The sequence below is a fragment of the Brachyhypopomus gauderio genome, chromosome 4 (assembly GCF_052324685.1).
Source record: "Brachyhypopomus gauderio isolate BG-103 chromosome 4, BGAUD_0.2, whole genome shotgun sequence".
NCBI classification, from domain to species: Eukaryota; Metazoa; Chordata; class Actinopteri; order Gymnotiformes; family Hypopomidae; genus Brachyhypopomus; species Brachyhypopomus gauderio.
This window is the reverse complement of record NC_135214.1, coordinates 24725772-24752390: the sequence shown is the minus strand read 5'-3', so window position 1 is coordinate 24752390 and position 26619 is coordinate 24725772. Positions and strand designations below refer to the sequence as shown.

At 47.3% G+C, this 26619-nt stretch overlaps 2 protein-coding genes across 2 annotated transcripts; one reads left to right on the top strand and one right to left on the bottom strand.

Moving 5' to 3' along the window:
* The first annotated feature begins 4210 nt into the window (after positions 1-4210).
* aebp1b (AE binding protein 1b) lies at positions 4211-22777 on the top strand. Its single transcript, XM_077003229.1, has 22 exons — positions 4211-4525; positions 6111-6185; positions 6556-6768; positions 8438-8695; positions 8988-9119; positions 10721-10810; positions 10940-11020; positions 11497-11556; positions 12560-12643; positions 14848-14934; positions 16964-17073; positions 17326-17465; positions 17591-17675; positions 17994-18138; positions 18263-18351; positions 18498-18621; positions 19020-19216; positions 19497-19676; positions 19918-20617; positions 20820-20959; positions 21330-21429; positions 21579-22777. Exons 1-22 carry the CDS (start codon positions 4363-4365, stop codon positions 22142-22144), a joined length of 3819 nt encoding a protein of 1272 aa, XP_076859344.1. The 5' UTR covers positions 4211-4362; the 3' UTR covers positions 22145-22777.
* Positions 22778-22911: 134 nt separating this feature from the next.
* Positions 22912-26443, bottom strand: pold2 (polymerase (DNA directed), delta 2, regulatory subunit). Its single transcript, XM_077003231.1, has 11 exons — positions 26290-26443; positions 25954-26176; positions 25741-25862; positions 25403-25526; positions 25176-25290; positions 24778-24976; positions 24605-24685; positions 24318-24475; positions 23907-24034; positions 23591-23692; positions 22912-23473 (listed from the first exon to the last, which is right to left on the bottom strand). Exons 2-11 carry the CDS (start codon positions 26165-26167, stop codon positions 23313-23315), a joined length of 1404 nt encoding a protein of 467 aa, XP_076859346.1. The 5' UTR covers positions 26168-26176; positions 26290-26443; the 3' UTR covers positions 22912-23312.
* Positions 26444-26619: the final 176 nt, after the last annotated feature.

Below are 26619 nucleotides of genomic sequence, written 5' to 3'. Positions count from 1 at the left end.
GGCGGAAACACCCCAACACCCTCCTCCCTCCTCCAGCAGGGGGGGGGGACACCCCAACACCCTCCTCCAACAGGGGGGACACCCCAGCACCCTCCTCCCTCCTCCAGCAGGGGGGGGGGACACCCCAACACCCTCCTCCAACAGGGGGGACACCCCAGCACATTCCTCCCTCCTCCAGCAGGGGGGGGCACCCCAACACCCTCCTCCCTCCTCCAACGGGGGGGGGGGGGGGGACACCTCAGCACATTCCTTCTTCCTCCTGCAGCCATGCGGTTGACTGGAATCTCCCGGCTCTGTGCTTCCATGGAGACATATATTGGTTGTGACATCAATATTTCCATGATGAAGCAGCTTACCTTATGAACAGAGTATTCTGTTTAGCTGCCGTCTGGAGCAAGCCAAGGTTTGTAAGCACTGGAAATAGAGGATTCTCTCCTTCTCACCCTCTCTTTCAATATCCCCTCCTGCATCTCTCATTCTTTTCAGACCTCCTGTCCCCCATCTAACCGTTGTAAGGGAAGGGCAGGCCATTTAGACTGTGTGGTGTATGTCCAGCATGTTGGCTGTGAGACAGTGTGCGTGGGTAATGTAGTTCCTAGATCTGTACTGCTGCACACTACTGAGAGGTGAGAGAGGGCCATGTGCGGGGTCCGTACTCAACCATTCACATTCCTTCTCCATTTGAACCCTCAGAGCCTTCTGGGAAATATCCCTCCCTCCTCTCTCTGTTTTTCTTTTTTCTCTTTTATTCTCTTACTCGTCTGTTCCTGCTGTTAGGGTTCTCTCTCTCTCACTCTCTCTACCACCTCTGTCCCCCTCTCTCTTTCTTTCATACTCACTCTCTCCCTATTTCTCTCTCTCTTTCTCTCTCTTTCCCACACACACTCCCTCTCTGTATCTCTTCTTTCTTTCTCTCTCTTTCCCACACACACTCCCTCTCTGTATCTCTTCTTTCTTTCTCTCACACCCCCCTCTCTCTGCCTCTACCCTCTCTCTCTACCCTTCTTTCTCTCTCTCTCTCTCTCTCTCTCTCTCTCTCTCTCTCACACACACACACACTCTCCTCTCTCCCCCCCCCCATTTTCTCCCTGCTACCCTTTGTCTCCTTCACCCCCTCACTCACTCGTTCACGCTCTCCCTCATTCTCCCTCCCCTGTTCCTCTTTCTTATCTGTCCATCCTCCTCTTACATACTCGTTTGTGCCAGGCTTCACTATGTGTCACAGGTCCGATGTGTCTGCCTTTCTGCTGGTCCATTTCTCAGAGAGATGTTCCTTCTCTGGAACGTAGGCTATGAAACATCTTAGTGCAGCTACACAAAAAATTATCTTGTCAGTGCCGTCAGCTCTTCCAAACAGTTCAGAATATGTTGTTGGTTATTTGTAATACTCACTGGCAACCAGGTGCATAATGTGACCCAGAAACTGGAGTGTGTGTGTGTGTGTGTGTGTGTGTGTGTGTGTGTGTCTCAGACTCTAGGAGACATCAGTGGTTCCACTTGAGAAGGCAGACAGATTTTTCTGATATGGAAAAGAAATCTGCGAGTCATCTACAGCACTGAGATGTTTCCTGTAGGAAGGGATTAGTGGGTAAGAAAAGCACAGCTCACTATGGCTGACAGTTTTAGAGGTGAATCTGAACTTGAGGGGAATTGCGTTGAATGTGATTGAATCAATCACACACCAGACAGCAGCTGAACTGTTCCACCCGCCAGAGAGATTCAAGTCTGCTTCACGTAACCCAGGAGCACTGGAGACGGTGCCTCCCCTCGTCACGTGTGTCTCCCCGCATCACGTGTGCCCTATCACGTGTGCCTACCCTCGTCACGTGTACCTCCCCTCGTCATGTGTGCCTCCCCTTGTCACGTGTGTCTCCCGTCCTCATGTGTGTCTCCCTTCGTCAAGTGTGTCTCCCCTCACCACGTGTGCCCTCTCGGCACATGTGCCTTCCCCGTCACGTGTGCCTCCCCTTGTCATGTGTGCCTCCCTTCATCAAGTGTGTCTCCCCTCACCTCATGCGTCTCCCCTCATCACGTGTCTCCCCTCGTCACGTGTGCCTCCTGTCGTCAAGTGTGTCTCCCCTCATCACATGTGTCTCCCCTCGTCACGTGTTTCCTCTCGTCATATGTGTCTCCCCGTCACGTGTGCTTCCCCTCATCACGTTTGCCTTTCCTCACCACGTGTGCCTTCCCTGTCACGTGTGCTTCCCCTCATCACATGTGCCTCCCTTCGTCACGTGTGCCTCCCCTCATCACGTGTGCCTTCCCTTGTCATGTGTGCCTCCCTTCGTCAAGTGTGTCTCCCCTCACCTCATGCGTCTCCCCTCGTCACGTGTCTACCCTTGTCACGTGTGCCTCCTTTCAAGTGTGTCTCCCCTCGTCACGTGTGCCTCCTTTCATCAAGTGTGTCTCCCCATCCCACGTGTGCCTCCCCTCTGCAAATTTACCTTCCCAGTCACATGTGCCTCCCCGTCATGTGTGCCTCCTCGTCACGTGTATCTCCCCTCATCACGTGTGCCTCCCCTCGTCATGTGTGCCTTCCATCATCACGTGTCCCTCCCCTCACCACATGTGCCTCTCCTCGTCACGTGTCTTCCCTGCTTCTACTGGCATTGCCCAGCTCTCGGCTGGTTGTAGCAGCAATATGAACTCACATCACAGCTGGTTCAATGATGGATCTCTAATCTATTGTTCTGGCTAGAATGCATTCTGTGAGTAGATGGCAAAGCATTTTGTGAGTCACTCTGGATAAGGGTGTCTGCTAAATGGCATAAGTATAAATTTAAATCACTCTCATTGGCAGGTTTGCTCGGTGTCAAAGGTCAGACTGAAGACAAACACACCGTGCTGGGGCCCGGACTGGTGCTGGGTCTTAATTCACTGCCCCTCTGTGGATAAATATTTATACAGCAGGAGGGATCGTTTCTCTCTCTCTGTTTGAGGGTGACAGTGTTTGGATATATGACACCACTGAACACTGGAATCTCCAGACCCACTGGGCAGCACAGAAAACGTAACTCAGATATAAAGCTGCACATTCTGTCTAGAAGTCCCATTACCCCGGGGAGGCGGGACTTCCTGCTGTCATTCAAACCTTAGATCTCGTGTTCCTGGCACATACCTCCAGTCAGATTTACTGGACCATAATAAAACCCTAACCAGACGGCCTCGCTGCATACAGAAATATATACTCCCTGCCAATGAGGGTGGATTGTTATGTGATGACTGTGATTCAGGTTTGGTCTCCAGCTGCACGTGCTGTTCTATACTGAAGGTCTCTGAATCTAACTGTGCTGTCCGAAGGAAACAGCGAAAATCCCTTTATCTGTTATCGTATATGATTATACACTTCAAAATATATGCAGAGCAATTTCCACATACCTATCATGTCTGTCAGAATGAAGCAAGATAGAAACCATCTGCAGAACCTTCCAGAGGCTTCCAGACATTTCTGCCCCACATTCTTACGAATGATGTGATAAGATGTTAAAAGGAGTTAAAAGACCAATCAGATGGTTGCTAGGTTGCTTTTTTTTGGGGGGGGGGGACGACTCTTCTTTCATTTGTCGCCATGTCTTCTGTTTTAATGTCCTCACAAAGCTCCAACCCAAACCACATCCAGAACCCAGAACACGTCCAGAACAGCACAGAGTTGTGCTACAGCTGTGGTGTTATACTTGGACTTCTTCAGCCTGGGAAGAGATACAAACGTCTCCCCCTCCACAGACCCCCTGGTCTGGGTGAAGAGTTACAGATATCTCCCCCCCCACAGACACCCTGGTCTGGGTGAAGAGTTACAGATATCTCCCCCTCCACAGACACCCTGGTCTGGGTGAAGAGTTACAGATATCTCCCCCTCCACAGACACCCTGGTCTGGGTGAAGAGTTACAGATATCTCCCCCTCCACAGACACCCTGGTCTGGGTGAAGAGTTTCAGTGGGGCTTCTAGCTCTCCCTCTTGGCTCCTAAGTGCAAGAACTGAAATTAATATTTAAAATGATCTTTGCTCAGCTGACTGACTGTCTCTGTACCCTGCAGGTCAATGGCAGCAGTCCATCATCAGGCCTGAGATTCATTCTCTCCGTCTCTGTCTCTCTCCCCCTTTTTCTCTCTCTCTCCCTGTCTCTCTCTTTTCCCCTCATTCTTCTCCTTCATAGTCTCCTTCATACCAGACCCTCCTCCATCTCCCTTCACCCCTCCCTCCCTTACTCTCTCTCTCTCCCTCCTTCCCTCTCTCTCTCTTTCTCCACCCTCTTTCACTCTGTCTCTTCCAGACTCAGTCTGGCTCACCCTCTCTTGCTCGAGCTCTGTGTTCCCCTGTGTCTTTCTGTGCTGTCTACAGCAGCGTGAGTGCCGACGCCACCATGCCTGGATACCGTGTCCACGCTGCACTGACGGTCCTCTGCCTCTATGCGTTAACGCCGTCTGTGCCCGGGGCAGTGTTTCTGGACACCGCAGACGGTGACGCTGTGGTGAACTATGGAAAAACTAACCAAGATGGGAACAAGAAGACTGATCCCAGAACAGGTAAGGAATGTTTAAAATGTAAACGATGACAAAAGCTTCTTTAACAGTGACATTCACAATTAAATTTAGGGACGTTCATGTTCACTGACTGCCCTGAGCAGATTGAGGATCAGGGAAGCAGTTTCAGGTGACCATGCCAGAGTTTGTCTCAGTTTCACGAGGGAAGTATCAGCCAAAATGATGTAGTGCGCTCACACACCTGTTGACAGAGGAACTCACACTTACTTATCCAACTCAAATCTGGGAGATGAGCAAAAGTGTAGTTCAAGCAGCAATCACCCTGACACTGTGTACGGCTGACTCAGGATTCCTGTGGCAGAAACCTTTGCCAAAAGCTGAGCACCTTGAAGATAAGACACGCACACTCCAGCTCTGTACAACCACTCTACCGAATGTCATTCAAACACTACTAGAATCACTACTAGAATCACTACTAGAAGATCTGTCCAACACCTGTGCATCTAAATGACTCAGTGGTGGAACTGAAGTTCTGGTAAAGTTTTAAATGTTTATTGCATTGACATAATTAATGTGAGACAGGATTTATTATTGTCTGAGCGAGTGAGTGATATTTTGCTCAGGAAACATGAGTAATGATATGGGTTGTGTTCTTTAATGCAGCATTTTCCGTACTAATGGACTCTTTCTTATTGGCACGCACGACCGATGGTTTCAGTCTGAGTAAGGAGAATGCCTAGAGAAACACGGCTGTAGGAAAGTTTAATTCCACAAAATTCCCTGTGAGTGCATTTTCAGATCTTGGGCTTGCAGGATAATTTTACCAGTCAGTTGCTCTGTTCCTGGAGAAACTACTCCAGGTACATAAAATGGTTGTACCCATCTGAACACAGCATGCTATAGTCCGCTCTGGAAGTTCACTTTAACAAACATGAGAAGCTTGACGAGGATGTGCCCAGGTGTTGGGGAGACCTGCTGTCTGGTGTTGGGGAGGCCAGGGGTCTGGTGTTGGGGAGATGGTGAGCTTTACTAGCCTCTCCACCTCTCCACCTGCACATCTCCACCCTGGCATATTCCCTGCGTCCCTCTGCTGAAGAACAGAACTTGGTGGTTCAGAGCAGGAACAGGTGCAGTGTCAGGGAGAAGGTCTGGAATATTTCATGCCACTGGTGCATTTCTCCATCTCTCGTGGCTGGGAGGGGTATAGAACTTCAGAACCTGCTGGACGTGTGAAGATCAGGCAGTTGAGAGGTGGATGTTTCTGACTGCAGAGGAAGACCCAGCACTGAGGCATCAATAAACGCCTGTCAGGTTCAGTACACGCTCCTGTGGCTGGGAGTCTCAGTCTGGCTGTGTGTTTGATGAGGACATCAGTGCAGTGGGGAGGAAGGTTCTGGAAAACTTGGAACCTTCTGTGGGGAACTGAGAGGGAGAGAGATCCCACACGTCAGCGTCATGTGCCAGAGTGTGTGTCAACAACTGAAGGCTAAAACACAAGAGTGTGTGTGTGTGTGTGTGTGTGTGTGTGTGTGTGTGTGTGTGTGTGTGTGTGTGTGTGTGTGTGTGTGTGTGTGTGTGTGTGTGTACACGTGTATGCGTGTGTGCGTGTACATTCTGTTTTCTCTAGATCTGTTGCGAGTAATGGTAACACCCTCACACAGAAGAGTCCAGCTGGGACACTGTAAAACTCTTCTGTGCAAAGGTCAGTAAGCATACAACATATAAATAAACATATAATAAACCCATTACACAGAAGATATACTACATTAATAACAGATGACATAAAACCTAATAAACCCATTACAGATTACATAGAACAGGTACTATATTAATAATTACATTACATATAACCTAATAAACAGATTACACAGAACCAAACAGATTACATAAAGTCAAATGAACAGATTAAATAGAACCTAATAAACAGATTACATAGGACAAAGTGAACAGATTAATGAGAATCAAATGAATATATTACATAGGACCGAATGAGCAGATTCCATTTAAGAAAGAGTCTCCAGTTGTGCCCCTCAAAAGTGTCTAAATGTGCAAATTGCTCAATGTGGTTTCAGTGTTTGGAGAAGCCGAGAGCATCGTGTGGTTTGGTCCTGCTGGAGAGAAGATCTCAGAGACCCATGAGAACATCAGGCTGAGCTCACCTGCCGATGTCTCATCGAACACGCTGACCATCTGTGCGGCCGGCATGGAGGATGCGGGCGTGTACACGTGTGTGGCTGAGAGCGGCGGTGGGGTGTGGCAGGCAGAAGGTCACGTGCACGTGCTCGGTGAGTGATGCTCAGAACATCACTGTCCATACCACAAAACTACCAGAATACTCTGAACATATACAGAGCTGAATAGTCAGTCTTGTCAAATGCAGTTCTGTATATACAGTACTGTAAGCACATTCAGTATTATTCTGGCAGTACTGCACATACAGTATTACTCTGGCAGTACTGTATAAAGTTCTTTTGAGTTTTTATTGTTGGTGGTTTTTGACCGAGCTGCAATGAACAGATGGTAAAGCACTTATAATTTGCTCTGGATAAGAGCATCTGCAAAATGCCCTAAATGTTTATATGCGATGATTGTCCATGACAAACGATTTCTTTAAAAAATACACCAAATTTCATCAAAATCACATTAACCATATCGCACTTGATCGCATCTCTCAGGCCGTACTCAGTTCATCCAACTCAAATCCTTCAGGTCTCCGTCTTCCCCTGTTTCTTCTGATGTGCCCCAGGGTTCTGTCCTGGGGCCCCTCCTTTTCATCATTTACCTCGCACATTTTATATTGATTTCCACTGCTACGCTTTCAGCTGCTCTGCTCCCAAACTCTGGAACTCCCTCCCACCTGACCTCCCACCACAACATCGATTCTCTTCATCTTCATCTAGACTCAAAACTCACCTGTTCACCTGTTTACTCTATTGTCTCTTGAATGTTTTGTGTCCTTTAGTGCATTTTGTGTTCCTTTGCATGTTTTATTTATTTCTTGTAAAGTGTTGTGAAAGGCGCTTATAAATAAAGTGTATTATTATTATTATTATTATTATTATTATTATTATTAATAAGGCAATATATAGGTAATAAGAAAGCAATATTAAGTTATTAATTATGGTAATATGGTGATATTTTATAGTGTGTATACATGACAGTAAACAGAAAATGTGTGTCAAGCTGCAGGTTGTCAATATGACTGTTTGTCTTACTCTCACCTCCCTGCTGTATTTACTCTGGGATGAGGAGACATTTTCTCTCCAATACTCGAGGCTCTTTGGACATGTTTGCTGATGGAATATGCCAGCAGTTCTGAACCATGTGTTGGAAAGTTGGACAGGTTGTCTGAGGTCCAGCCAGAGGCCCTCTAGACCTAGTTCAGGGTTTGTTTAATGCAGTCGTGGAGGCCAGGAAAGAGACAGTGAGCTGAGTCTGAATGGAAGAGTAACGTTTGGTCCGGCCCCTGCGGAGTCGCTGGGCTTCATAGGGATAATGAGTCTGGACTGAAACTGACATTACTAAACGTTGTTTAATGATGTCACTGCTGCTGAGACTGAAACACCTTTTTTGTATATTTTCTGACATCATGTGCATATTCCATAGTGACTGTGTTGTTTTTCTAGCCTTAATGAAAATGGGAACCAGTTCTACTGCACTTAGTTGGAAGTATAGCATGGTAGTCAGAACACATGTCCCAGTGTATGATCCCAAAGATATGACCTGTATTAACCTGTTATATGACCTGTAATGACCTGTATTAACCTGTTATATGACCTGTAATGACCTGTATTAACCTGTTATATGACCTGTAATGACCTGTATTAACCTGTCATACGACCTGTAATGACCTGTATTAACCATATGACCTTTAATGAGGCATATACACTTCTCATTTCATCAGTTGTCATGTGTGTGACATCCGCCTTCATCTGCCTTTGTGTCTTTATCAAGCAAAGAGAGTTCGCAGAGACCCCCAGGATCAGGGGAGAGGCAAGAGACAGAGAGAGCCCAAACCCACCAAGAAACCTAAAGGCCCCAAACCCACCAAGAAACCCAAAGGAGAGAAGAAGAAGAAAGGAAAAAAGAATAAAATGGAGACCACCACCATTATCACCACGACTACCACCACCACGTTACCACCGACGACCACTTCTGTGATCGAGTATGAGGAGTTCGATGACCCAGAGTATGACCAATACTGGGATGAAGGTTGGAGACTTAAAACACATCACTACATCTCAGTGATAAAAGCCAATCAGTCCAGTTTAAAATGTCTGTTTAAAGAGCAAAGATTTCTCTCCTTCATACGCTACATGATTATGGATATGGAATCTGAGCTATAATTGAACTTAAACTTCAAACAGTCAAACAGATATACAGCAGAATGGTTGGCACTGAAGTAGCAATTGGTGTCTCTGATATCAATGACAATGGTTACATGTGAACTTGGTGATTATGGTTATATGTGAACTCAGTGAGTGTAACTGCTGGTTTTTTACAGTGTACACAACAGAGACACCCACCACTGTTGCTGTGGCTCCGCCCACAGAGAGGCCAACAGACACTCCTGCACACTTTCCCACGGACTTCAAACCGGACGCAGAGGAGTATCCTGAACCCTTTCCTGAATCAGGTGTGACATCAGTATGTGTTCTACACACACAGTACACATCACACAGACTCATCACACATTATACACAGACTCAGTACACATTACTAGTCTAATGAGTTCAACTTCAAATCACATATCATGACTACATGCAAGACAGCTTATTTTCACCTCTGAAACATTGCTAAGGTCCGAGATATGCTCTCTCCTGCTGATAGTGAAAAACTTGTCCATGCATTTATCACATCAAGGCTAGATTATTGTGACGCTGTTCTATCTGCTCTTCCAAAGAGCTCTATTTCTCACCTACAGCGAGTTCAGAACGCGGCTGCAAGGGTCCTTACCTGCAGGAGAAAGAGAGATCATATTACACCTGCACTCCACTCACTGCACTGGTTACCTGTCAGCTTTAGAATAGATTTTAAGGTTCTAGTGATGGTTTTCAAATGTATTCATGGTCAGTTTATTATTTATTATTATACACGAACTTAGATTACATCACACAGACTCAGAACATATCACACAGACTCAGTTAAATCATACAGACTCCGTACACATCACACAGACTCAGATCACATCACACACTCAGTACACATTATACACAGACTTAGTACACATCACAAATACTCAGTACACATCACACAGACTCAGATCACATCACACACTCAGTACACATCACACAGATTCAGATCACATCACACACTCAGTACACATTATACACACACTCAGTACATATCACAGACTCAGATCACATCACACACTCAGTACACATTATACACAGTACAAATCACACAGACGCAGATCACATCACACACTCAGTACACATTATACACAGACTCAGTACACATCACAAACACTCAGTACACATCACACAGACTCAGATCACATCACACACTCAGTACACATCACACAGATTCAGATCACATCACACACTCAGTACACATTATACACACACTCAGTACATATCACAGACTCAGATCACATCACACACTCAGTACACATTATACACAGTACAAATCACACAGACGCAGATCACATCACACACTCAGTACACATTATACACACACTCAGTACACATCACACAGACTCAGATCACATCACACAGACTCAGATCACATCATACACTCAGTACACATTATACACACACTCAGTACACATCACACAGACTCAGTACACATCACACAGACGCAGATCACATCACACACTCAGTACACATTATACACACACTCAGTACACATCACACAGACTCCGATCACATCACACAGACTCAGATCACATCATACACTCAGTACACATTATACACACACTCAGTACACATCACACACACTCAGTACACATCACACAGACTCAGATAACATCATACACTCAGTACACATTATACACACACTCAGTACACATCACACAGACTCAGATCACATCACACAGACTCAGATCACATCATACACTCAGTACACATTATACACACACTCAGTACACATCACACAGACTCAGATCACATCACACAGACTCAGATCACATCATACACTCAGTACACATTATACACTGATTAGCAACAGTGCATTTTTTCATAGTTCTCCTCCTCCTTCTGCTGTCTGGTCTTTAACCTCTGTTCCCACCATGTGCAGAAGATTACTGGAATGTAGATGAACCCACAGTCAAAGTCCCAGTTGTTGGAGGTCCCGGCGGAGAAACTGATGACTACTGGGATGCCACATGTAAGTCCCTAGGGTCCTTCAGTCCTGTGTCCCCACTGGAACATTTAAGTGCCCCTAGGGTCTTTCATTCCTGTGTCCCCACTGTGGTCCCAACCTCTGTGTGTTTGTTCTGTGTGTCTGCACTAACAGATGAAGTACCAGAGAGCCTCCCTTTCCCAGATGGGAAGGTGATCAGCCCCACAGACAGTGACTGGGTTTACAGCGCCTCGGGTGAGTCTTATATGTGGAGTGAAACCCAACTGCCCGCCAACAGTGTTCTCTAAAGTCTCTTACGAGGAAACAATGTAGCAGACTCCTTCAGTGGGATTATGTACGCCACAAATGCCCTGGTTGACCTATTGTATATGCCATTTTAAAACGTAGATTTATGTACCTCATAAAAGACAATAAAACTATTAATTACACAACAAGTGCCATAAAGCAGCACTTTTAAAAATCTTTTTATAAACTTGTTTTTATACAGTCCATTAAAAGTCTGAAATGTCTGATGTGGCAGTACTGGGAGCAGTAGCACTGTGGGAACCGTCCGTAAGCAACATCTTCATGCGTCATAACCCGCTCATCTACAAAACCCCTCGCAAGAGCGGCTGCAGTCTGCGTCTCCACTCCTCTAAATCCTAATGTCCTGGTGCGAGAGCAGAGATAGTTAATCTGTTAATCTGGTCCTTTCACTCTTTTTGTTTCAGAGGAGCCTACAGTGCCCCCGTATGAAAGCAAGTGGGATGAGGAGTACGAATATGAACACGGTACACAAGTCATACGTTATGTGCACTGGGCAACATTCAGACACCATATATAGATCATCTGCTTTACACTTACTGTACAGACACCGTTCGGTCTCTCTGAACAGACATCTGTAATTTTATAGAGTTTATTCAGGGCAATAGCATAAATAAAACAATGACAGTTTGGCTAAGTTCTTGGCCTGAATTAGAACACAGGCACTGTGGTCTGTCATTTCTTTACTGCATCTTTCTCCGAAGTAAACATTTCTACAGAGATCTGAGCTACCACAACAGGTGGAGCCAGACACGTAGTCCTCCGAGCCAGAGCAGAGAGAGAGACTGAGAGAGACAGAGAGAGACAGAGAGAAAGAGGGAGAGAGAGACTGTGAGAGAGACTGAGACTGTGAAAATGAGAAAAAAAGACTGTGAGAAAGACTGTGAAAGAGAGAGAGAGACACACAGAGATGACTTCAATGACATTCAAATGAAAAGACGAAACCAGAGTGACAGAAAGGATCTCATGTGATCTGTGTGTTTTCCGTGTTCTGTGTGAGTTCAATGTGCGTTCTGTGTTTTCTGTGTTCTTTGTGTTCAGTGTGTGTTCCATGTGTTCGGTGAGTGTTCAGAGTGTTTTGAGTGTGTTCCTTGGGTCTTCTGTTTTCTGTTTTTTCATGTCTAAGATGGCACTTACAGTCAGAGTACATAGAAGGTTTTTTGAGGATTTTTATTCATAATTCATAATTTCAGTTTTATTTAATAGAACAAGTGTCACCATGGCGATTGGCATCTGCCTTGAAGATAACCACACCAGGGCAAAGTTAATATCTAAATTATAGCTATGGCTCTATAATAAACAGTCAAATCATGTGTTTGTAAACATTTAAGCTTTTAATCATCTAAACATTTGTTTGGATCTTTCCTGCACACCGCATGCAATAATATAACCTGTAATTGCTTTTTAATTGCAATGGATTTGCATTTCAGGGCAATAAGGTTCTTGTTCAACTTCTTTGTTTTCCTGCAGAGAAGAGACAGGAAAAGGAGAGAGAGAAGGAGATCACGGAGCAGGAGGAGAGAAGAAAGGAGAGCACGGAGCAGGAGGAGAGAGGTACGCCCAACTCCTCTGTTCCTCCTCAGGGAATTCAAGAGTTTACATCCCTCTGCCAGGCCAAATTAGCACCGTTTACTGAAGCTCAGCTCTGAGCGTGTAGTCATTCAGCTCACCGTCACAGGAGTTCAGCTCACAAGTTCAGCTCACTTTGTAATTACCCCTAGCTGTGAATTAGACATAAGTATAAACCAGTTTGAAGAAATTACATCTGACAAGCATGATGACTAACTATGGCTGTGTTTTTTCTGTACGTTATAATTTCTTTTGCATTCTTGCATTCATCTTTGAGAAGGTTTGGAAATAACGTGTGCTGTAGAAGCTTTCAGCCACACACTCCACCTGGATGTAAAGTGTAAAGGCAGCTTAACAAATAGCTAGCATCTATTCCACTCAGTACTAGCTCAACACATGCATCTGGTAGAACACTGAGCCATGTTTCTGCCACATACACACCATCCCCACACACACACACACACACACACACACCCTCCACACATACACGCTCCACACACACACCCTTCACACATACAAGCTCCACATACACATGCTCCACACACACACCCTCCACACACACCCCCTCCACAGGATTTTGTATAAGTGAACACATAAGCCATTATTAAGAACACAAACCTGAACTTTCTTTGATCTCATAAAGGTCTGTGTGGTTGTAAAGAGGCCAGGAAGTGTGATAGATTAATCACAGTGTTTGACTCACAGCCTTTTAACAGCATGGCTCACAGGAAGAGTACAGGGCAATATAGACTGAACATGAGACCAGAGCAGCTTCTGGGGACAGACGTTAGTTACACAAACACACACAGACACACACACACACACACACACATGTGCACACACACACAAAATCAGTGCAGACACAGCTGAGTCTTGTAAAAACATAGAGTACGGAGCAGAGACACTGAAAAGGCAAATTGGGGGGGTTCTGGTGTGAGGGTGTGTGGGGGTGGATTCTGGTGTGAGGTTGTATGGGGAGGTTCTGGTGTGAGGGTTTATGGGGAAGTTCTGGTGTGAGGGTGTGTGGGGGGTTCTGGTGTGAGGGTGTGGAGGTGGGTTCTGGTGTGAGGGTGTGTTGGGGGTGGGTTCTGGTGTGAGGTTGTATGGGGATGTTCTGGTGTGAGGGTGTATGGGGAAGTTCTGGTGTGAGGGTGTGTGGGGGGTTCTGGTGTGAGGGTGTGGAGGTGGGTTCTGGTGTGAGGGTGTGTGGGGGTGGGTTCTGGTGTGAGGGTGTGTTGGGGGTGGGTTCTGGTGTGAGGTTGTATGGGGAGGTTCTGGTGTGAGGGTGTATGGGGAAGTTCTGGTGTGAGGGTGTGTGGGGGGTTCTGGTGTCAGGGTGTGGGGGTGGGTTCTGGTGTGAGGGTGTGTGGGGGGTTCTGGTGTCAGGGTGTGTGGGGGGTGGGTTCTGGTGTGAGGGTGTATGGGGAGGTTCTGATGTGAGAGTGTGTGGGGGGTTCTGGTGTGAGGGTGTGGAGGTGGGTTCTGGTGTGAGGGTGTGTGGGGGGTTCTGGTGTGAGGGTGTGTGGGGGGTGGGTTCTGGTGTGAGGTTGTATGGGGAGGTTCTGGTGTGAGGGTGTATGGGGAAGTTCTGGTGTGAGAGTGTGTGGGGGGTTCTGGTGTGAGGGTGTGGAGGTGGGTTCTGGTGTGAGGGTGTGTGGGGGGTTCTGGTGTGAAGGTGTGTGGGGGGTTCTGGTGTCAGGGTGTGTGGGGGGTGGGTTCTGGTGTGAGGGTGTATGGGGAGGTTCTGGTGTGAGTGTATGTGTGGGGGGGTCCACTAGCTGTGGGTTAGGTCCTGCTGACGTGTCCCCATCTGTCTGCTGAATGTTAAAATATGGAGCTGAGGGGAGGGGAGGTGTGGGGGGGGGGAGGGGACTGGTGGAGGTGGAGGGTTTGTGGGCCTTCCTGTCTCCTGGGCATCTCAGCTGAACGTGCAGGACTGATTCACACGTGACAGATTCACAGATGGGACAGAGCTGCAGACCAACTGATAGAAGAAACAGATAATATAGGATCATAAAGTTTGACTGTTGGATAACACACACTCAATGAATCCAGAATAAGCACAAATGAATTCAGAGTGAAATCTGATCAACACTGACAACAGGTCCATAGTGACCCTGATGCAGTGGTTCTAACCATGATATTGACACTCATCTGACTGAAGACTTTGGTAAACAATTTCTCTGTAGAGAGAGAGCAGAGGTGGAGAGAGGAAGAGGAAGAGAGAGCACGCAGGATCAACAGGCCGCCCCCACGCGTCTACAAAGAGCCCAAATGTGAGTACAGCAATTGTCTGTGTGTCTCTGTGGAAACTACACTGTGCTGAACATAGTGAGACAGTATTTCTTAGAACTGCCTGGAGTTTTCCTACACGTCATTTTTTACACACACTTTAATGGCTGTGGTGGACGTTGTGGTGTGAAGCAGGACCCTGGGCTCAGACCTCACTGTCTAATTGTGTGTTTATCTAGCACTTTTCATAAAGCCTAAACCCTCTTGCATTACTACAGAAACAAGAAACAGACACAAAAACAAGCCCACATACTATGGGGTAAAGGGTGTGCCGGCAAAGAGGAGGCTTAAAAGGAGGAGTTTTAAAAGATTAAATGGAGCAATCACAGAAACTTCCAGAACAATCACAGAAACTTGGAGTTTGGAGGCAGAAGCACTGACTGTCCTGCCAGCTGACCTGGAGGGCCCAGTGTGTAGGGCCCAGTGTAGTGTGTTCAGTGTGGAGGGCCCAGTGTGTAGGGCCCAGTGTGGTGTGTTCAGTGTGGAGGGCCCAGTGTGGTGTGTTCAGTGTGGAGGGCCAAGTGTGGGGTGTCCAGTGTGGGGTGTCCAGTGTGGAGGGCCCAGTGTGGGGTGTCCAGTGTAGAGGGCCCAATGTGGAGGGCCCAGTGTGGGGTGTCCAGTGTGGAGGGCCCAGTGTGGGGTGTCCAGTGTGGAGGGCCCAGTGTGGAGGGCCCAGTGTGGGGGGCCCAGTGTCGAGGAGCCAGTGTGGAGGGCCCAGTGTGGAGGGCCCAGTGTGGGGTGTCCAGTGTGAAGGGTCTAGTGTGGAGGGCCCAGTGTGGGGGGTACTGCAGGCTGTGAGACAATGAGAGAAGTGAGGAGAGATAAGCAGAGTGTAACGCGGGGTGTACAGACCGGTACACACGCGTAAGAAAACGAAGGGAGAATAGAACCCAAATGCCGTTAGGAACAAATAGGGAGAAGTGCTTATCACATAGACACGCGCGAACAAACAGAAAACACAACAGAATACCACTCCGCATACACTCAGAAGTAAAACGAAACTCACCAGGACGCGGAAAACTCAACGCGTAGAAATGCAATACTAAAACCGTGAAGACAAGGTAGGAAAATAAAGGTAACTGAAAGAACGCGGAAAAAGTCAACGCGTAAAACGAACTAAGGAACCCAGGGGAAGTGGCTGGCCAGAGGCGTACGCCGCAACAAAACAAAAACCCTTCCCAAAAACAAAAGAGTAACTGACAGGAAGAGATAAGGTTGGTGGAAAACTTGAGATGGGCCAGACGTGGCGCAGGAGGTAGGAATAAGTAAAGGTAAAAGATAGAGACAAGAGAGGGCTAGAAAAAGCAAGAGTAAGGTGGCGAGACACCTTAGGAGCGAGACACGAGAGAGAAGGCTGAGTACGAGACGGCATGAGACCAAAACGAATCAGCAATGATCTGTCTCCAAACGCTTCCTTATGAAGCCATGGCAACAGGTGAGACAGATCATTGCTGATTGCGCTGCTGGAGTCTAGGACTGGCTCGGGTGCCCCTAGCGGACGTGGACGGCACGGCATCCGAGCCAGCCCTGACACAGAGACCCTGAAACACATAAACAGCTTTTGTTCATTTGCAATGATCAGGTCAGGCAATATCCTGCCAAATCTGTGTCCCACTTCCACAGCTGTTTCTTCTCAAAGAGAACTTAGAAACATTCCAGAAGTTCTCCCTGCTCATGAAACAGATGTATAATGGCCTCACTCAAAGCAAAACAAGAGATGACCCAAGATCCTTGTGTCCTGGCCCAGTTACGCAGGCCAACGCAGGCCAACGCAGGCCAACGCAGGCCAACGCAGGCCAACGCAGGCCCTTTATGACACAACACAATCTGCCCTGGGTCAGAGATGCTGCCTTCTTCTGCTGTTACCACACTGGAGGAAACCACAACCTGGAATACATGGAGCAGCCATAATGTTAATCACACACAATACCACTGTGCCTGTACTGTGATGTAAGGCGAAATCCCTGCCGGATCTGTGTTTCTTTGTTATTGATCTTCTCCTCTGAATCTCAGTCTGTCCACCTCTGGGAATGGAGTCTCATCGCGTGGAGGCTGATCAGCTACTGACGTCATCCATGAGTCATCACCGTTACGGGCCCCAGAGAGCTCGCCTAAATATTCAGGTAACACACACACTCATGCACACACACACACTCATGTACACACTCATTAGATATGTCATTGTTTCCTAATTCTGTTTCTGGAGTAATCCAGGACAGCACAGGATGGTAATTATGCTGCTCTGAGTGTTACCGTGGGACGAATAGGGCGGTGTTCTCATAGAAACCCTGGTGTACCTCATTCAACTGAAACTAAAGCACTAAGCAGCGTCTGTCTGATCATGTCCTCTCGGCCCGTGGCCTTCACCCGTGCAGGCGTCTGGAGATGAGGACGACATGAACGGAGGGGCGTGGTGTGGTAACCCCGAGGAGAAGGCTCACTGGATCGAACTGGACGCCAGGACACTCACCGAGTTCACCGGGGTCATCACGCAGGGTCGCGACGACCCCTTGGAGTGAGAGACAAAAATCCCCCATAAAAAAAAATAAAAATCCCCCACTCTTACTGATACTGTGTGGTACATGTGATTCAGAAAGCGGAATGAGTATTGTGCTGGTAAATTACTGTTTGATCTTTTAGAAACGACTATGTGACCTCATACTATGTGGCGTTCAGTAATGACAGCCGAGAGTGGACAGTCCTCCATGATGGATATACTGATTGGGTACGTAGTCAGACTGGTCTGTCATTCACCGCTGCAGACACTCGTGTATTTATGTTCTGTTGATCTGTTGTTTTCAAGCTCAACATTGTTGTTTATGTTGTTGTTAATGTGGCATTTCACCCATTTGTGTATATACATCTTTCAACTTCCGCTGGTAAAGGCTAGGAGAGGTTCAGGAGATCTTGGAGGTCATCCTGTGAGTCTTTCCACCACACTACAGTTATTCCTTCAACTCCTCTGATGCCCCTGTCCCCCTGTCTCCCTGTCCCCCTGTCCTCCTGTCTCCCTGTCCCCCTGTCCCGCACTCTGCTCTCCCAGCTGTTCTTTGGGAACTCTGATAAACACACTCCTGTCATGGCCCAGTTCGTGGAGCCGGTGGTGGCGCGTTACATCCGCATCCTGCCGCAGAGCTGGAACGGCACCATGTGCATGAGGATGGAGGTCCTGGGCTGCCCTGTGCCTGGTGAGTCGCGCAACCATTACTACCATTACTACCATTACTACCATTACAATAATAGTAAAGCAACTGTGTTAATAAGATAAGCACTTGGAAGGGCTTCCTTAAGAGAAGTTTACATGTCCCTCAGATCCCCTCAGTGTGTATCAGAGTCAGAATGAGGTGACACCCAGAGACGATTTGGATTACACATACCACAGCTACCACGACATGGAGAAGGTGAGACAAAGAGTGTGATATGAACTGCAGGGTAACCTGGGCAAACTTCAAACCAGACAATGAGATAATAAATGTGATTTATTATTATTTATTATTATTAAACACAATTTAATGTTGGGATTAATTTCAGTTGTTGCTTGTTGCAGCTGATGAAGTCGATTTCGGATGAGTGTCCCAACATCACTAAGTTATACACCCTTGGTCAGAGTTCAAAAGGTCTCCAGATCTATGCCATGGAGTTCACTGGCAACCCAGGGGTCCATGAGACAGGTGAGACAAGCAGCAGAGGTGTATATTCCAGGTTCAGAAAGTAAAAGTCCTCACCAGGATTTTGCTCAGGCTTCCTGGATTGTGTTGATTCCACTAATTTTACCTGGATTGCACTAATTAGAAAATCTAGCAAACTTGAGCAAAATCCTGGTGAGGACTTACTTTCTGAACCTGGATTATACACCTCTGACAAGCAGGTATCCCTTTAGAACCAATCAAACCTGTTAAAATGCCTAAATATTATGTAAACTGATTGAATATATGTGAGGTTCTCTTAATTGGGATTTAAACATCGACACATTATTCGCCTTCTTGAAAATCTCAACATTATACGCACTGAAAAAATAAGAACTGCTGAGTGTTTGTAACCCAAAGCCGTCGTGATCCCGCCTCCCCAGGAGAGCCCGAGTTCCGCTACACGGCTGGCTACCATGGTAACGAGGCTCTGGGCAGGGAACTCCTACTGATGTTCATGCAATACCTGTGCAAAGAGCACAAGGACGGCAACCCGCGAGTGCGCCGCCTGGTGGAAGGAACGCGCATCCACCTCGTACCCTCGGTCAACCCCGACGGCCATGTGAAGGCGTCTGAGAGGGTGGGCAGTGCCTTTCGATCTGCATGCTTGTACAATCGTGATAGAAGATTGAATTCAAAAGACGAGATGATTAGAATAGTCCAAGCCCATTAAACATAATCTAATGCAGATGCTCCGGTCTTTGCCTGGTCAAGTTAACATGGTTAGAACATCAGAATGTCTGCAGTTGGTAAAGAGCTAGCTGTCAGTGTTTAGCGTTAGCGTTTTGGATGCTAATCTGCTTTTCTAAAGGCACTGTGGATATGTAGAATAAACTTTGTCATCGCTCCTGCTGTCTCAGGGGTCGGAGCTGGGCAGCTGGACCTTGGGCCACTGGACCGAGGACGGCCATGACATTTTCCAGAACTTTCCAGACCTCAATAACATATACTGGGATGCGGAGGACAAGGGCATGGTGCCCAAACTGACCCCGAATCACCATGTGCCCATTCCTGACGGCTACCTGGCTGAAAATGGACCTGTAAGAGAATTGTTACAAATGATGCAGATTATATATTTTAAGGGACACAAATGAAAACGTAGACATACTTATGCTCCAAGTAGCTGCTATGCTAAATATAGTACACATCAAGGCTAAATACACTCTGTCCCCAGTTATCAGCTCTTCCTTAGACATGACTATGACTACAGATTACTGTGAGCCAGTTGAACTGATATATGCAGTACAAACCTCATTTGCTGTTCACCATGTGTCTGTTCAGTTAGCTGTGGAGACCCGGGCCCTCCTGTCCTGGATGGAGAGCCACCCCTTTGTTCTGGGAGCCAACCTGCAGGGTGGTGAGAGGATGGTAACTTACCCCTTTGACATGCGTCGACTCACCAAGGAGTCCGAGGAGCAGGAGAAGAAGATGAACCCCAGGGCAGGCAGATTCAAGCGCCAGTACGAGGAAGAGGAGGATGAGGAAGGGCCAAATCCTTATCTCCACATCGGGTACCACCAGGAGAACTATGGTTACAACCATGAAACCCATGGTTATCACCAGGAGAACTATGGTTACAACCAAGAAACTCATGGTTATCACCAGGAGAACTATGGCTACAACCAAGAAACTCATGGTTATCACCAGGAGAACTATGGCTACAACCAAGAAGGTTACCAACATGAGAACCAGGAGTACCATCAGGAGACTCAAGGCTACCACCATGAAGGTCACTCTGAAGGGTACCAGGAGGGGTACCAGGAGGGGTATCCAGAGGGCTACAGGGAGGGGTATGGAGAGGCAGAGCCAGAAGAGGAAATCAGGATGGTGGAAGACCAGTCCTTGTTCCGTTGGCTGGCCATATCGTATGCCTCCACCCACCGCAGTATGACTAATACCTATCGTGGGGGTTGCCATACCGAAGACCCTACGGGCGGAATGGGTATTGTCAACCGGGCCAAGTGGAAGCCCATTCCGGGAAGTAAGTACTGATGGAGAGATGCCATGATGATGTGATTCCATGTATCCATGTTGCTCTCCATGTAATATGACAATGGAAACATGTCTAGTTCCACATAGAAATAACCACCCAAGCAATTTGGTCCAAATCTAAATGAAAATTGCGATTTAGTATTTCAAGATGACCATACCTTGTAACTATATTGGTTATTTATTTGTTGCAGGTATGAATGATTTCAGCTATCTGCACACCAACTGTTTTGAGCTGTCCATCTTCCTGGGCTGTGATAAGTTTCCCCATCAGAGTGAGCTTCTCCGAGAGTGGGAACATAACAGAGAGGCTCTGCTCACTCTCATAGAGCAGGTGAGCTGCTCACAGCTGCCTCCGCTAAACACACCTGGAGCCCAGATGGTCTGGGCATGCTTAGGGTGATGTATTCACATTCCTATCAACAGATGTCAGTTTTTATACTTCAATGAGATCATGACTGATGAGATTATGCTAATTAGTAGATTGGACTTTATTTGATAACTTATTCAAACTGTAAATCAGACTTTATTTTGCATGCTCGGATGATCTGAAGTTTCATGCCGACTAACTGTAGATCAGAATTGGCAGTGTTCAATCGTTTGGCGCAAATATCCCTTGCTACCAATTTCACAGTAGCAGTATTTGCTAAATTCTTTAAAAATAGGATTGCTTCCTATGTGAGTTAAACTGTTCACCTTTCCAGGTGCATCGTGGAATAAAGGGGGTTGTGAGAGACAAGGATGGTAATCGCATTGTAAACGCCACAGTCTCCGTGGAGGGAGTTAACCATGATGTCACCACAGGTGAGGACTGTACATTAACACTGACGCCTTATGTTTATGCTTTGATGCGTGCAAGGTCAAGATTGATGAAATCGGATCACAGGTTAGTACCATACATGACGCGTCCTCATTAACCTCATTGTGTGGTAAAATAAATGTGTGGTTCCCAGGGGAGGCTGGGGATTACTGGCGTCTGCTGAACCCTGGTGAGTACCGTGTGACAGCACGTGCTGATGGCCACTCCTCCTCCACACGTCTGTGTGTCGTGGGGTTCGAACCCGGCGCCACCATTTGCAACTTCGAGCTCAGCAAGTCCAACTGGAACCGCATCAAAGAGATCATGGCTCTCCATGGCAACAAGCCTATCCGATTACTAAGCACCGGAGGACGGAGTCGCTACGTCTCACATGGCAACAGCGGCCGATACAGCATTAGCAACCAAATCCCTGCCAACAACGGTAAACTTACTAAAAGAGGCCGTCTCCAACGTCTCCGACGTCTTCGTCGCCTCCGTCAACAGAGGCTTCTGGCTGCCATGACGACCACTACATTACCGCCAACAACCACCATGCCCACTACCACCACCACCACCACTGCCCCCACAACCACTGAGACCACCATGTCCTGGTATGACTCCTGGATGTTCACTGATATCCCTGAGGAAAACGTCACCCAACCAGAAACTGAACTCACAGACTCACTGGACTACATCTACAACTACAACATTGATTACTGAAGGAGGCCGAGGCAGTTTGGCTTCAGAGGCCGTAAAGAAAGACCCCACTTTACCTTCTACTGCCAGGGGCGTCAGGGAGGAGGGGTGAACGTCTGTGGACGGTTTCAGAACCAGCACATAATGAACACACCATATCATAGCCCAATCTGCATGCACATCATCTCAAAAGAAAGGAAGATATGGAGTATTGTAGAGGGTTTTGCTCTTAGGGTACTTCCTCTGGTTGGTAGTTGTGGTTGAAGTGTTTGTTGGAAGCGGTAACAGGCTGCAGATGCTACGTTCTTGGCACAGTGTACATGTTATCGTCTCATTACGTCTTCCGCATCAGACTTATGCCAAAGCCTTCATCCGTTCCCTTGAATCCAGCCCTTCGGCGAGAGACCCCTCTAATTTACCCTTATCTCAAACCAACACACACAACCAACTGATTCTATCCAACCCCCCGCCTCTGTCCACAACACAAAACACAGAATGTTTATATAAAAGTGACTTTATTTACATTTCTTTGATATAAGTAAGCAGTCCTTTCAGCATTTGTATTGGACTGCACAACCTCCACAGGAGAGTTCACAAAGTTAAAACCTAAACGTTAAAAGGAGTGTTTTTTGTAACTAATAAAGGCTTGTTTATATATTCGCTGTGTTATATTTTTATCATTTACAGATAATCCAGCATGGAAGTAATAGTCACATTTGAAGTCAGATTTGTCTTCCTCTGTAAAATAAAAGCTTTACTAAAACAGGTATAGTCTCCAATGAGAAAAGAACAACGGTCTGATAAGAGGCTCTGTAAAGGGGTATGCAATTTTGTTTACAAAGTAAAATTCCTGACTTGATACTGTATGTCCCAACTGATTTGACTAATTCTATCTGGCATTCTGAACTAATTACCATGCAACTGGATCAGAATCGTTGAGGACCTTTATTTGCTAAAGTCAGCAGAGCAGTACAGCACACATCCCAGGCTGAGGGACTAGAGGTAATACTGTAGTTGGACACGACATCTTATGAACATGCCAGAAACGTTAAAAGCCAACCAGGATGGAAACGTACTCCTGGCCTCCGAGGCAGAGAACAGCTTCTCTACAAGAGAATGATCCCAGGATTTTGAGAGTGTTTTCGTTAGACTTAGTGAACAGGGTCTGAGGTTGCCGTTTTGACAGGTGAGCTCAGTGGCTGACATTCATCTCGCCGTCTTCATCATCCTCAGCTGAGAAGGAAGAGAAGCTGATTGGCTCACATTCAAGTGTGCGCAAGTTCACCAGACATGCCGTCTGCGTACTGCTGAATTCTGGGATAGTCACCAGCAGTACATCCTGACCTTCAAGTCCTGAAACGCAGAGGAAGAGGTCGATTTGAATAACACTTAGAACACTATGCGTGTCATCAACAGTCAGCATACACTGTAATTAGGGATCAGGCCATTAGAATGGGAGGACTTAGCAACCTGTCAGTCGTTTGGCCTGGTATCTGGGTGCATTTCCACTGAAGTACACATGGGGGCACTCTGTCAGTATGAATGGGTCCTTCTGATAGAACGGGTAACAACCTGGAAAAACAGTACAAGCTCAGTACAAAGGGTGAAAACTACTTTTCATTTACTAACCATAAAATAAAACCAGCAATTACCTCAAAGTTCATTATATGCTCATTTTGAAGTGACAAAAAAAAAAAGAAAAATACACCAATATAAAACATTAATTTCAAACATAATAGTGTTAAGTGGTAATATGACGGAACATTCGGAGCCACAGCCCCCGTACCCAGAGTGTCCGGGGCGGTAGGGGCCAGGTGGCGGAGTCTGAGCGTGCTCTCCAGGACCTCCAGGTGGTCGTCCACACTGCTGTACTTCACGATGTCACTCACATTCTGCCCTGATGTTCCCAGGAATCTGATCCCAGCAAGCCAGTGAACAATGTGAGTAAATGATCAGTCCTGATCAGACTGGTTTGACGCTGCCGGTCTGACGCCACCAAACGGACTCACTTATACACTCATTAATGTTACAATGATGAAGGCTGTACAGAAAACATCAACTCTGGCTACCCGCTAATGTGTACACAGCAGTGTCCGTCACACATGCTTTAGAAGAAAACGTGTCCATTAACACATGACAACCCTGAAGAGATGGGCTTTAGGACCCCGCCGCCTCCTTCACCTGGGCCTGTACTCACCGGACGCCGTCGATGATGGCGTGGTAGGGGTTGCTGACCAGCTGCAGGGTGGGGTAGGGCACCGCCATGGGGAACATGCAGCGGTGCAGCGGCTGCTGTGGCAGGGTGTAGTTGGTGGGGTCGAACTCCCCCGGCATCACATCCACCGCTACGGAGGCCTGAGGGGGACAAGAGGCAGAGGAGCTCTTCAGAGTCAAGGAAAAACATGATCCAGTCAGACAGTGTGGACAGGAGGGGCAGCGAGGGGGCAGTAATGGGGCAGTAATGGGGCAGTGCAGCATGCTCACCACCAGCTGAAGGAGGAGCTCGTCCAGCACTCTGATGGCCTCCACACTGCCGGCCTGCGTCTTCTTCGTCAGGTACTTCGCCTGTAGAACAACACACAGCAGCACCAAAGACTCACACACCAAGAACTGTGTTACACATTAAAGTGTCCCAACTGCAGCGTCTGCCTCTTCACCTTCATGGAGGAGTCCTTGTCCTGCGTGCTGTGGCTCAGGAGGTTCCCGGCCAATAGGATTCGAGAGATGGACGCTGCCCGACTTTGCTCCCCCACGTCGCCGAGGTGACCTGTTACCATGTCAACCAGCAACTGCAATCCCAGCATGCTGTCTGCTCCACTTCCACCCAATCCCAGACCGGAGGCCAGGAGCACAAACCTGCAGGAACCATGCACACCGGGATTTGGAAAGAGGTCAGAGGTGAAAGGGCATCATTAGGTGTAGCAGTATAATTTTAAACCTTACTCTAAACCTAAGTGTTAGTGGTGAAGCCATGCAGGTCTGTACCGGCTGGGGGATTTACAGGTGTGTAGTTCTGTATAGTTAACACTGCTCTGCTCAGGTGGGGTGAGGTTACCGGTCTGTGCTGAGAGGCTGTCTGGGTGTCTGTGCAGGCAGCTCAGCTAAGCAGAAATCTTCCACAGTGAATTTACCATCATTTTTCTCTTCACCCAGGATTGCAATCACACTCCCTGTGGGAGAATAAATATAATCAACACATATCAAACTAAGTTTTAGTTAGCAGCACGCACACACACACACACACACACACACACACACACACACACACACACACACACTTACCGGTAACAAACTTGGCTGTTTCTATTTTGCCTTCCAGTTTGATCCTCTGCAGCTCATCCTCCAGAATAAGCTCATCTGATTGGCTGATATATCTGGTTCGGGGTGGCTGGGGCAGTAGGTTGTGCTGGGAACAAATGAAAGACTTAGAATGGGTCAGATAATATACAAACATTACTAATATTCCATAATGTATGAAAGCTTGAGAAAACAGGACTACTGTACAACAAGAGTCTACTGCACATGCCTGGGTGCCTACAGAGAGCACCTTAGGTAATAAACACCACAGACCTCCACTCCTGTCCGCATACTTTACATGTCGTGTTTGCAACCTGATTTACCTCCTCACTGATCTCCTTGAGTATGGACGGTTGTAGCTCCATGTGTTTGAACAAGGTCCCGACCACCACACACCGCTCACCCGTCTGCAGATCACACAGCTTCCTGACTGGCACCCCAGTCCCTGGAAACACAGTAGAACATACGGTAGGCTGTGCGTTTAACTGCTTTAACGCAGTCTCGGGTTAACGATGATGAAGATGAAGACCTCTCACCCCATGTCTGCTCCGCGCGCCCCCGCAGCACCTCGCGCATCTGCATGAGGCGCGTGGCGTAGATGTGCGCGTACTGCCGACTGAAGCTGCGCTCACCGAGTCGGAAACCGTCCGAGCAGCCGGCGTACGAGGGCTGTTGGCGGTCAAACACCGGGTTGTCCGAGCCCGGCGGGCGTAGCAGCGTCTCCTTCGGCTCCACGACGTCCGAGAACATGACGGGTGTCTGGGGGAGCGAACACACCAGCGTTAGGCGCCTAGCTGAGACACAATCCTCACCGATAACACCTCCCACACGCCAATAACGACGTGTAACGGTGTCGACGGGCGATCTCTTACCTCGTGTCCACGTTTATAAATAAACCTTAACGTCGGTTTAAACCTCAGATGTGACTTTGAACTGAGAGTAACAAGAGGGGCGCATTAACGGATTTTAAACGTCGGAAACATCTCCCGCTAAATATTTCACCTTTGACCTCTTCCGGAGATTACGTCACTTCCCTTTTGCTCAACGTGTTCAGGTTCAGCTTTCAAAATGGTTTCTATAGTGGGGTTTTAGTCTTTTCAGAAGAATCACGATGTGTTTTTTGACAGCGGTACACGGTTTAAGATTATTAATTACAGGATACAGACATGTGCAATAAAAATATTTATAGAGCTTTTTAAAAA